Below are 13,075 nucleotides of genomic sequence, written 5' to 3'. Positions count from 1 at the left end.
TCCATTTCTTCTAAGGCATCCTTGCCCACAGTAGTAGATATAATGGTCATCTGAGTTAAATTTTTAAGACTAAGTTTGGCAAAACATCTAAAATTAACAATAGGACATTTAGTTCAAAAATATATTGTTTAATTATACATTTGAACTCACGGAATGTGTTTCACATTATGGTGTCCTGACAGAAATTGTTTTTGCAAATGTTTTCTTTCCATCAAACTTGTGGAATGTGTGCTGCATTCAAAGTTGTTCAGTTGTTTCAGACTCTTTGAGACCCCATGAACTGTAGCCCACCAGACTCCTCTGTCCATGGGATTTCCCAGGCAAAAATACTGGAGTGGGTTCCCATTTCCTACTCCAGGAGATCTTCCCAACCCAGGGATTGAACCTGTGTCTCTTGCATCTCTTGAACTGGCAGGTGAATTCTTTACCATTGAGCCACCTTGGAAGCCCAAACTTGTGGAATAGAGGAAGTTTATTATTTTGATATAATAATACATTTGAAAATATTTTAGTATTCTCATAATGAGAGTATTTTATTGGTCATATTTAATTAAATGTTACCTTAAATTGGGCTTCCCAGTGGGCTTAATGGTAAAGAATCCACCTGGCAATACAGGAGACACGAATTTGATCCCAGGTTAAGAAGATTCTCTGGAGAAGGAAATGGCAACCGACTCCATAATTCTTGCCTAGAGAATCACATGGACAGATGAGCATGGTGGGCTGCTGCCCATGGGGTAGCAAAGAGTCAAACACAACTGAGTGAGCCAGCCATCAGTGATACCTTAAATTAGTTAAAGCAGGTTATTTTCAAAAACCCTAATCAAATAGGGGGCTTGGATTTGATTTAGGTAATAGGTTTCTAAGCTACTGTATTTTACCAGAGCTAGGACTCAGTCATATTTCATGTCTTAATATCCCCAAAATGAAAATGTGCCTTTAGATTTGAAAAAATGCATACATACATATCTATACATGTATATGTGTGTATACATACACACATTTTGGTTTCAGTATGGTGTCCTTGGGGCTGATATTGAGTATACATCAGTGTAGTATACCAGTTCCCTTTCTGATGGGTCTACACCCCTGGTTATTGGTCTGTACCCCATATTAGTTGTTAAATACTATATCACAGATTTTTTTTTTAGTTTTCTCCATTTTCTAAATAATAAACCGTCTATTTTTAGGTTGGAAGCTTCCTTAGAATTTATAGCCTCCATACCAAACTTCAGTCAGTCAGTTCAGAGAACCTAGCAACGTCTTTAGCCCTAGAATTTCATCTCCATGGAGGCACAAGTTATGGTCGGGGAATCAGAGTCTTGCCTGAAAATAACTCCGATGTGGATCAGCTGAAAAAGTAAGCCTATTATATACCTATCTAGAAATTGTAAATAAGGTATTAATTAAGCTGATTTCTAAGATAATGTAGTTCTGAGGTGAGGAGAGGGAATCTAATGAATCCCTTGTAATTCATTCTCAGCGCCTTCTGTACCATTATTCATTTTTTTTAAATGGCTGAACCAAATGAAACAAATCAAGTGATTGTTGGTTCAAATAGCTAAACAGTAGCAGAGCTGAATAGTCTTTAGTTTTCCAACATTTACTTATATTCTTTCTTACTTTTACTCTTTGCACTTTATGTTCTACCATTTTCCACCTTCTCTAAGTATGGAAACAAACAGTGGAAACTGGAGCTTAGCTAAAATTTGGAAAACTTGATATATATACCTAGGATGCCAAACGTACTTGGTCCTCTGTGGAAAAAAATCCTGCCTTTTTAAAGTGTGTATACCTAAGAAAATAGATAGCATAAATATTTCATGGTGTCATATTTTTAAAACTTTTAGGTGTTCCCAGAAAGTGAATAGTACCTTAAATCCTGCTACACTTGTACTTCCCTTTTCCCTGAAGTATTCCTATTAGTCATTGTGTGTAGAAACTCTTTGATCTATACTCTGGGGAAATAAAAAGTCTTCTGCATATTTTCAAAGAGATATAGAAAATATCCTGTTCAGTAAATTGAAATGACAAAACTATTTTCTAAGTTTTAACATATTGAAATCAAGATGACTTTAACATCAATGAAATTAGCTATTTTAATAACCTTATATCAGTTTTCCTACTTTATTTCTTAGATTGCAGTATATAGCCATATAGTATTTCATTGCTTGAGTCTAGAGTGAGATTGTTCTGACTTAGAATGACATGCATTATATACCCAGCTTATTTGCAGTATTTCATGATCCCACTATTTCACTTGTATCTTTCTAGACTTGGGTTTTTTACATTTTAGAGTCTCTTGGAACCCCCTGATAATCTGATGAAAGCTATAGACCTACTGCAGAATGCATACACACACACAAACGCACACAGAATTTTTACGTAATTTCACTAAGCTCTTGCTTTCTAAGGGTAAACTGACCATTGTTTGATTGTGCTTTATGCAATTAAAAGTTGTATTCTTTCAATTATAGGATTTTAGAATCTGCACATTTGCCCCCCAACCAGAGTTTTGTCGGTGTATGTCAATCAGAGCAAGAGGACAGCTTTTCAAACATTTCAAGTAAGGACAGTTTTTTAATACATTACCTAACTGTAATTGACTTATAATATTGTGTTAGTTTCGGGTGTACAGCTTTAGATTCTTTTACATTATAGGTTATTAACAAGATATTGAATATAGTTCTATGTGCTCTACAGTAAATTCTGGTTTTTTACCAGTTTTTATATATAGTGGTGTATATCTGCTAATTCCATACCCCTAAGAACTAAGGGTGATTTTTGATGCTGCCAGTTTAGTTTCTGTTAAGTAAAATTACTACATCAACATAAATTCTCTTTTTTAATACCGTCCAATCTCCTTTTTTACTTGTTAAATTGATATTCATTATAAAGAGACATGCTAAACATTTACGTGTCCTAGTACAAAGATAAACATTAATTTGTTTACTAACCCTAACCCCCTTAATTATGTAGTTACATTTTCAAATTGGAATGGTAAGGATTACTTGATTTGGGTTATATTAGTATTTATGTATATACATTTATGTGTGTGTATATATACCTATTGGGCTTTGTAGGTGACTCAGTGGTAAAGAAGCCACCTACCAATACAGGAAATGCAGGAGACATGGGTTTGATTCTCGGGTCAGGAAGATCTCCTGGAGAAGGAAATGGCAGCCCACTCCAGTATTGTTGCCTGAAAATATCCCATGGACAGAGGAACCTGTTGGGATTGGAATGAAAACTGACCTTTTCCAGTCCTATGTCCACTGCTGAGTTTTCCAGATTTGCTGGCATATTGAGTGTAGCATTTTAACAGCATCATCTTTTAGGATTTGAAATAGCTCAGCTGGAATTCCATCACATCCACTAGCTTTTTTTGTAGTTATGCTTCCTAAACAAATTCTTAAAGAGATGGGAATTCCAGACCACCTACCTGCCTCCTGAGAAATCTGTATGCATGTCAAGAAGCAACAGTTAGAACTAGACATGGAAAAGCAGAATGGTTCCAAATTGGGAAAGGAGTACGTCAGGGCTGTATATTGTCACCCTGCTTATTTAACTCATATGCAGAGTACATCATGCGAAATGCCAGGCTGAATGAAGCACAAGCTAGAATCAAGATTGCTGGGAGAAAATCAATAACCTCGGATATACAGATGACACCACCCTTATGGCAGAAAGTGAAGAACTTAAGAGCCTTTTGATGAAAGTGAAAGAGGACAGTGAAAAAGCTGGCTTAAAACTCAACATTCAATAAATGAAGATCATGGTATCCAGTCCCATCACTTCATGTCAAATAGATGGGGAAACAGTGACAGGCTGTATTTTCTTGGGCTCCAAAATCACTGCAGATGGTGACTGCTGTCATGAAACTAAAAGATGCTTGCTCCTTGGAAGAAAAGTTATGACCAACCTCAGTTCAGTCGCTCAGTCATGTCTGACTTTTGTGACCACATGGATTTCAGCACGCCAGGCTTCCCTGTCCATCACCAACTCCCGGAGCTTGCTCAAATTCATGTCCAGTAGAGTCGGTGATGCCATCCAACCATCTCATCCTCTGTTGTCCCCTTCTTCTCCTGCCTTCAATCTTTCCCAGCATCAGAGTCTTTTCAAATGAGTCAGTTCTTCGCATCAGGTGGCCAAAGTATTGGAGTTTCAGCTTCAGCATCAGTCCCTTGAATATTCAGGGATGAATATTCAGGACTCATTTCCTTTAGGATGGACTGGAGATCACTCCTTGCGGTCCAAGGGACTTTCAATAGTCTATTTCAACACCACAGTTCAAAAGCATCAGTTCTTCAGCACTCAGCTTTCTTTATGGTCCAACTGTCACATCCATGCATAACTACTGGAAAAACCATAGCTTTAACTAGACGAACGTTTATTGGCAAAGTAATGTCTCTCTTTTTAATATGCTGTCTAGGTTGGTCATAGCTTTTCTTCCAAGGAGAAAGCGTCTTTTAATTTCATGGCTGCAGTCACCATCTGCAGTGATTTTGGAGCCCAAGAAAATAAAGTCTGTCATTGTTTCCACTGTTTACCCATTTATTTGCCATAAAGTGATGGGACCAGATGCCATGAAGGGCGACCGACCTAGACAGCATATTAAAAAGCAGAGAGATTACTTTGCTGACAGTGGTCCATCTAGTCAAGGCTATGGTTTTACCAGTAGTCATGTATAGATGTGAGATTTAGACCATAAAGAACTCTGAGCGCCGAAGAACTGATGCTTTTGACTGTGGTGTTGGAGAAATTCCTGAGAGTCCCTTGGACAGCAAGGAGATCAAACCAATAGATCCTAAGGGAAATCAGTCCTGAATATTCATTGGAGGACTGATGTTGAAGCTGAAGCTCCAATACTTTGGCCACCTGATGTAAAGAACTGACTCACTGGACAAGACCCTGATGATGGGAAAAACTGAAGGCAGGAGAAGGGGACGACCAGATGAGGTGGTTTGATGGCATCACTGACTCAATGAACGTGAGTCTGAGCAAGCTCCAAGAGTTGGTGATGGACAGGGAAGCCTGGTGTGCTACAGTCTATGGGGTCACAAAGAGTCGGACATGACTGAGCGACTGAACTGAGCTGAGGAGCCTGATGGGCTATAGCCCATGAGGTGGCAAAGAGTCCCACACAACTTTAGCGCGTAAACAACAATAACAACAAAAATATATATAACTTATTAAAAATCTGTATTCATTTCCCATTCAACTGTTTGCTTGTTAGTTTCTCAAAGGGACAAAGGTTATTTTTGCTGCTTTACTTCCAATAGCCCAAGTATTTTTTCATCATACATATCTTAAGAGTTCCCAGTTGTATTGAATTAATCAAGTACCTAATTATAAAATATTAACAGATAATTGGTGGTATGTTTATATTATTATCTACCTGAATAGATGGCTATTCAAATATAAATTTTAAAAATTTGCTAAATCTGTAGTAATTTTTCCTTTACCATTTTGTCTCAGTATTTGCTTGTACATCCTGAGCTTTAAAATCTATATCATGTTTCTATCCCGTATGATTGTTTTTTTTTTCTTACAACCTAACTTCTTCCCTACTGTGATCTGTTTAATGAATATTTATGCTCTTTCTATCTATATCAGTAATAATAAGCATTAAAATTAACATCTGTGACTCGATAGGCACTAAATAAGTGCTAACAGTCATTATTTGATCCTAACCGCACTCCTGTGAGGTTGCTATTCTTCCCTTTTGCAGAAAGGAAACTGAGGCTTTGAGTAATGGGAATCATATAGTTTGCCCAACCTCCCTTACTGTTAACTGATGGCAAAGTCAGTGCCATTCAAATGCTGGCGATTTGGTTGTTTTGTCCATGTTTATTTCTTCATTTTATGTGCTTTAAAATTCTTCATATTTCCTAGCACCTTGATGACAGCATTTTAGCCTAATCTGTGACTACTTGAACTACCCATTATGAGGCCAATTTACTTCAGTTGACAATCATTTAGAGCCAATGTGATTTATAATTATACTTTTTGAAATCTCTTTTCTCCTAAAATGTTTTTCTGATTATTTTCAAATTACAGAAGTAGTACATATGACAGTATCAAGTTACGTATAGCTTTCCCATGCCTTTATTCCCACTTGCTGAGGGAAAGGTAACAGCTGACTATGAATTCTTCAAACCATTCATGTTTATAAAAATATACATACTTCTATATGAACATATATATCTTCTTCCTCTGTTTAAAATTTTCACAAAAGTGAGACCTTAGTATGCTGGTTGTTTTCTTTAATGAGAGATTATAGACCTCTTTCTGGGCTAATTCATATAACTCAAACTCATTCTTTTAATAGCTGCATTATATTTTACATTAATCTAATATAATGAATTCAGCCATTTTCTATTTGATAGACAGTTGTTTTCAGTTTCTTACTCTTACAAATAATGCTTTAATAAACATCCTTGAACAATTGCACATTCAAGCTTATTTTTTCTCTAAAATTCGTAAAGGTGGGGTTGAAGGATCAAAGAGTAAACACATGTTATTTTCATAGATGACACCAGATTATATGCCAAAATGTCATAGAATTCAAATGCAAATAACAGTGTGGGAGCATGTCCCTTCCTCAAACTGTCAGTGGTACTGCTTTAACAATATATGTACTTTTTTCAGTTTGGCAGGTGTTAGGTATATTTAGTTTCCCTGAGTACTTGTAAACTTAAAAAATCTTATATTTATCGACCCTTCTTACTTCTTTGAATTGTCTGCTCTTACCCTTTACCTGATTTTCTGTTGGGCTCTTTATCTTTATTCTTATCAGTCTGTGGGAGACGGTTTTAATACAATTTTGCACATCTTTTCTCTTATTTTCTTATTATTTGTTTACTAATCAGGCTTTTACATTGTTTCACTTCATGCAGAATAGCAGGTATTAAGTAATCAGATAGTTTGCCAGCTTAATGTGTCCATGCAGTTTCTCTTACCATGGGTCCTTGTGCCATTTAATAGTGATGTTGAAGAAGAACAAGTAATCCATATATTTGTATATGATGTTTCATATAATAAATTATAAAAATATAACATACTATTATATGTAACAGAATGTGGTAAGCTAATATAAGTGCAAAATGTGAATACTTTTTTTAAGTCTTCAATTCTTCATTTTAGAAAGCATCATGAAAATGCATTGCTGTGATCACTATTTTTGCTGTTTTGTTTAAGTAAAATTGTATTTGATGCCATTCATCAAGTCATCCTATTAAACTTAGTAAATTTATTATTTTATCCACTTATCCCTTATTTCCATCACAGTCTACTTTTTCAACATAAGAAAAACTTGCAAACATATAGAAAAGTTGAAACAGTTGTTCAGTCAACATTCGTATTCCCACCATCAGTTTCTCCAGTTAACCTTTTACTCTCTTTGCTGTATCTTTTATCTCTTTTTTAATCCATCAGTTTGTTTTAGTTTGTGATGCATTTCAAAGTAATTTGCAGACGTAAGTACACCTCCCAAACACTTCAGTGAATGAACATCATTATCTACAGTTCAATATTTGTTTAGGATTCTAAACAAGAAATTTAGAATGTTTAGATTTTAAATTCCTTGCCATTTTCACTTAAGTGATGGAATCCACTTGTCTCTTTCTATAATAAAGCCTATGCAGTTTTGATTAAGATTTCATTGAAACTACAGATCAATTGGGAAGAATATCAGTTATTTACAATATTGAACTCTCCATTCCATGAACAAATGACATGAATCCATAAACAAATTTCTCCATTGACTTAAGGTTTCTTGTTTCTCTCAGTAATGTTTTATAGTTTTCATTGCCACATTGAGCTTTTAATGGATTTTCAAATATAATTCTCTCCTTTTTCCTAATAGGCTCTGGATCAGTATCACTATATGAAGTCGAAAGATGTCAACAACTCTCAGCTACAAGTAAGACCATTTTCATCTTTGAAATTGAGACACAATAATAAGCTTAATGAAGTCTGTCTTTAAATTTAATAAGGAACTCATCATTGGGCTTCCCTTGTGGCTTAGATGGTAAAGAATTTGTCTGCAGTGTGGGAGACCTGGGTTCAATCCCTGGGTTGGGAAGATCCCCTGGAGAAGGGAACAGCTACCCACTCCAGTATTCTGGCCTGGAGAATTCCATGGACTGTATAGTCCATGGTGTCACAAAGAGTCAGACACGACTGAGTGACTTTCACTTATCACTATCTAATGTTGAGAGCACATATCCATGAGAACAAAAACATACCCATATTTATCTTTTATTCCTCTACCTCATGCTAAGTGGCATAAAATGGAACCCAGAAAGATATATGCTTTTAAATTGAGTGTGTATTTTTATATCATTTATCTATAAAATTTGTAAGGCATATTTATAAAAATAAGCCCCATTGCATAGCAGAGAGTATAAAATATTTTATCTAGTATTAATCAATCCACACTATGTATTTAATGGTATACCCAAAAAGGAGCTCCTTAAAATATTCCCCAAAATTTTAATGTTAGCAATGATAATCAATTCATCAGATACCCATCTTCTGTTACTTCAGTTCAGTTCAGTTCAGTCGCTCAGTCGTGTCCGACTCTCTGCGACCCCATGAATCACAGCACACCAGGCCTCCCTGTCTATCACCAACTCCCGGAGTTTACTCAAACTTATGTCCATCGAGTCGGTGATGTCATCCAGCCATCTCATCCTCTGTCATCCCCTTCTCCTCCTGCCCCCAATCCCTCCCAGCATCAGGATCTTTTCCAATGAGTCAACTCTTCGCATGAAGTGGCCAAAGTACTGGAGTTTCAGCTTCAGCATCAGTCCTTCCAATGAACACCCAGGGCTGATCTTCTTTAGGATGGACTGGTTGGATCTCCTTGCAGTCCAGGGGACTCTCAAGAGTCTTCTCCAACACCACAGTTTCAAAAGAATCAATTTTTCAGCGCTCAGCTTTCTTCACAGTCCAACTCTCACATCCATACATGACCACTGGAAAAACCATAGCCTTGACTAGACGGACCTTTGTTGGCAAAGTAATGTCTCTGCTTTTTTAATATACTATCTAGGTTGGTCATAACTTTCCTTCCAAGGAGTAAGCGTCTTTTAATTTCATGGCTGCGATCACCATCTGCAGTAATTTGGAGCCCAAAAAAATAAAATCTGACACTGTTTCCACTGTTTCCCCATCTATTTGCCATGAAGTGATGGGAATGGATGCCATGATCTTAGTTTTCTGAATGTTGAGCTTTAAGCCAGCTTTTTCACTCTCCTCTTTCACTTTCATCAAGAATCTCTTTAGTTCCTCTTCACTTTCTGCCATAAGGGTGGTGTCGTCTGCATATCTGAGGTTATTGATGTTTCTCCCGGCCATCTTGATTCCAGCTTGTGCTTCATCCAGCCCAGCGTTTCTCATGATGTACTCTGCATTTAAGTTAAATAAGCAGGGTGACAATATACAGTCTTGACATACTCCTTTTCCTATTTGGAATCAGTCTGTTGTTCCATGTCCAGTTCTAACTGTTGCTTCCTGACCTGCATACAGGTTTCTCAAGAGGCTGATCAGGTGGTCTGGTATTCCCATCTCTTTCAGAATTTTCCACAGTTTATTGTGATCCACACAGTCAAAGGCTTTGTCACAACCAATAAAGCAGAAATAGATGTTTTTCTGGAACTCTCTTGCTTTTTCGATGATCTAGCAGATGTTGGCAATTTGATCTCTGGTTCCTCTGCCTTTTCTAAAACCAGCTTGAACATCTGGAAGTATATGGTTCACGTATTGCTGAAGCCTGGCTTGGAGAATTTTGAGCATTACTTTACTAGCATGTGAGATGAGTGCAATTGTGTGGAAGTCTGTTACTTCAGCTAAGGTGAAATAGAACAATTAAGAAAATATTTCTCCACATAATGTATTAAATAAAATTCTGTAATATACTATTATAAAAACATGAGTTTTTCATGATTGGAGAAAGGATGTATAACTATGAAATGGCAGAGGGCTGGAAGAAAGAAGCTTATGGTATTATATTAGAATTGGAGGTGTTAGTATGCACTCATGGTGTTAGAGACAGATAAAGAAATATATATGTGTGTTTGTATATATGTATTCACTCATGTATATATTCATACACATGCAGGCTCATATGTGTAAGTATAGGTGTAAACATACATGCATATGTGCCCCAGCTCTAATGGAAACAATGACACCCAGTAGCAATAAGCACACCTAGTATTCAGATCTTAATTTATAAATAATATCCCCAATCAGGGCTTCTTGGAGAAATAGCATATTCCAGAATTGGGAAGCAGAATTGTAAGGTGATTCTGGAACATCTTATTGTGCCATAAAGTAGAGAAGTCCACCAGGTTAATGGTGACAGGTGTCAAATCTGGTGCAATTTAAGTGTCAAAATTAAAATTACTAGTGATGGGATAGTACTGCTTGAGTAAAGTAGGAATCTATTAGTCCATATGGAGAGTAAATAAAGAAGAAAACAAATAAATGAGGTTGAATAGAAAACTGTTATTTTAAGTAGAATGGCAGCTGATAAATATAAAAGAAATAATCAAGTTAGGGCACAAAGTCACCATTTTTAATTATGATAGTGATAATTTATTAAGATAATTTATTAATTGCCAGTTGCCTGTCATTGGTGGATCCTAAGCTAGCAGGATTCTAAGCATTTGATGAAATTGGGATATTTATATTTTATCAAATGCTTTCTTATTAATTATGGAGGGGAAATAATAAGGTTATAGTGGAGAAACCTACTGAACACCACCTTCATGAGCTGAGCAAAGTTCACATCCCCAGGAATGAAAACACTGATACATGTGCCTCTTCATATGCTCTGAGAGGGCCACAGTATCACTTATATGGTAGTATTCCTACCAAAAACGCATAACTGATATCTGATCATGATAAAAACCAGACACACCCAAATAAACAGCCTCAAATTCTCAGTATATCAGTGTCTTGAAAGACAAAGAAAAGCTTAGGAACTATTCTACACTGAAGGACCCCAAAGAGACAGAAGAAATAAATACAATGCGTTGTTCAGGATTAGATCCTGGACCTGAAAATAAAATGCTAAATAGAAGCATTATGGGGCTAGTTGGAGAAATTTGAACGTCTGTTGATTCAGTAATAATCATTGGTAAGTGTTGGGCTAGTTGGAGAAATTTGAACGTCTGTTGATTCAGTAATAATCATTGGTAAGTGTTTTGATGTTGAAAATTGCATTATAATATGTTAATGAAATTCCTTGTTCTTGTAAAATATACACTGAAGTAGTTAGGGATAAAGGGGTATAATGTTTGGAAATTACTATCAAATGATTCATATATATATATGTATATATAAATATGTGAAATATGCATATGTGAGTCATGTATCTGTAAGATTTATATATATATATATATGCATATATATATATATGGAGAGACTGAGAAAATGACAGAGATGATGTGGCAAAATGTTACCAAGGTTGACAGTTAATACAACTTAATTAGATTTGATTGTATATTTTTTCATGGAGATTCTTGTCGTGAATACATTAATATCCTTATAGATTTATCTAACTTAATCCAAAAATTCTTTGTAGTACTTACAGATCATCAATATTTGGAGAAAACCCCACTGTGTGCTATTTTGAAGCAAAACGCTCCTCAACAATATCGTATCCGAGCAAAACTGAGATCATATAAGCCCAAAAGACTCTTTCAGTCTGTCAAACTTTATTGTCCTAAGTGTCACTTACTGTAAGTATTTTCTGTAATAAAACCAAAGTTTTCATTTCATAAAATGTGTGTATATATATTTTCTTATGTATAAGTTTAAGTCCTGGAAGTGAATCAGTTATGGTTTAAATCTATTGTATTTTGAAAGAATTGTAATCTTTTTAAGAAAAGACACTAATTCCTTAAAGATAAATCCTTTTGATATTTCTTCATAATAGTAAAAAAAAAAAAAGTAGGTGCTATTTTTAGATCTGAAATTCAAGTTAGTAGCTCTGATACATGCAAACAAGTAACAGACTATGAAAATATTTGAACAGACTTTCTTATTTGTAACAAAAAATCTTGAAAGTAAACCATTATTAAGTAAAATTCTTAAATCGATAAGATTTCTGGTTAGTTGAAATTCTTAATTGTTAGAGAAAACCTTGTTGGAAATATTCCTGTCCTGCTTAATAACTACAATACAGTGAACATAATTTAAACTTTTGTTAGTAATTGAGGATTTCTCAGTTTCTGAAAATCTTTATTCTAAGCATCAATTTTTATATAAATGAGTAAATATATAGGACATTAGAATATATATGTACTTATTATTGGCTCAAGACATATTCTGAAAATTATTTTTAATCCCTCTTTCTCTATTTATGCAACCTGACTGTCTTCCCTCTATGTATGTAACAAATACATGTATGTGCATCATCATTTGGACATGTTGTTTGTGGGTGTGCTCTATACACTAATATACATATGGTTTCCCCTCTGAAATGTAAGTATAGTACTGTTTGTGGAGATTTTTAATCATCAGATCTCCTTCTGCAAAACAAGGGATTGTTTTCTGTCTATTTGGGCTTGAAATAATAGAGTATAAGTACAGATTTTAGATCTTTAAGTATTATCAAATTATAGTTGGTAAAATTCTGTAAAATTATATAACTTTACCAAACAAAGCCACCCTGTATGATCCTTTTTTAAACAAATGAGGAAAACATTTCAGAAAGGTTGAGGTTTGGGGCTTTCCTGGTAGTCCAGTGGTTAAGAATCCGCCTTGTATTGCAAGGGACACTGGTTCAGTCCCTGGTCCAGGAGGTAGCCGCATGCCTGAGGGCAGCTAGGCCTGTGTACCACAGCTACTGAGCCTATACTCTGGAGGCCACAAGCCCCGACTGCTGAGCCCATGTACAACTCCTGAAGCCTGTGCACCTTGGAGCCCGTGTTCCTCAGCAAGAGAAGCCACCTCAGTGAGAAGCCCATAGTGAAGTGAAAGTTGCTCAGTTGTGTCCAACTCTTTGTGACCCCTGGAATTCTGCAGGCCAGAATACTGGAGTGGGTAGCCCTTCCCTTCTCCA

At 35.8% G+C, this 13,075-nt stretch overlaps 1 protein-coding gene across 12 annotated transcripts in view; it reads left to right on the top strand.

Moving 5' to 3' along the window:
• The window catches only part of POT1 (protection of telomeres 1), a 91,156-nt gene that overhangs the window by 60,829 nt on the left and 17,252 nt on the right, over nt 1-13,075 (top strand). For all 12 annotated transcript variants that reach the window (XM_043463626.1, XM_043463627.1, XM_043463623.1 and 9 more), the window contains 4 exons: nt 1,191-1,360; nt 2,478-2,566; nt 7,868-7,924; nt 11,594-11,750. In XM_043463626.1, the coding sequence (XP_043319561.1) occupies nt 1,191-1,360; nt 2,478-2,566; nt 7,868-7,924; nt 11,594-11,750 (473 nt within the window). The remainder of the gene's footprint in view (nt 1-1,190; nt 1,361-2,477; nt 2,567-7,867; nt 7,925-11,593; nt 11,751-13,075) is intronic.

The sequence above is a fragment of the Cervus canadensis genome, chromosome 3 (genome assembly GCF_019320065.1).
Source record: "Cervus canadensis isolate Bull #8, Minnesota chromosome 3, ASM1932006v1, whole genome shotgun sequence".
In the NCBI taxonomy this organism is placed as follows: Eukaryota; Metazoa; Chordata; class Mammalia; order Artiodactyla; family Cervidae; genus Cervus; species Cervus canadensis.
Note: the sequence above shows the minus strand (reverse complement) of the source record. Positions and strands in the feature narration are given on the sequence as shown.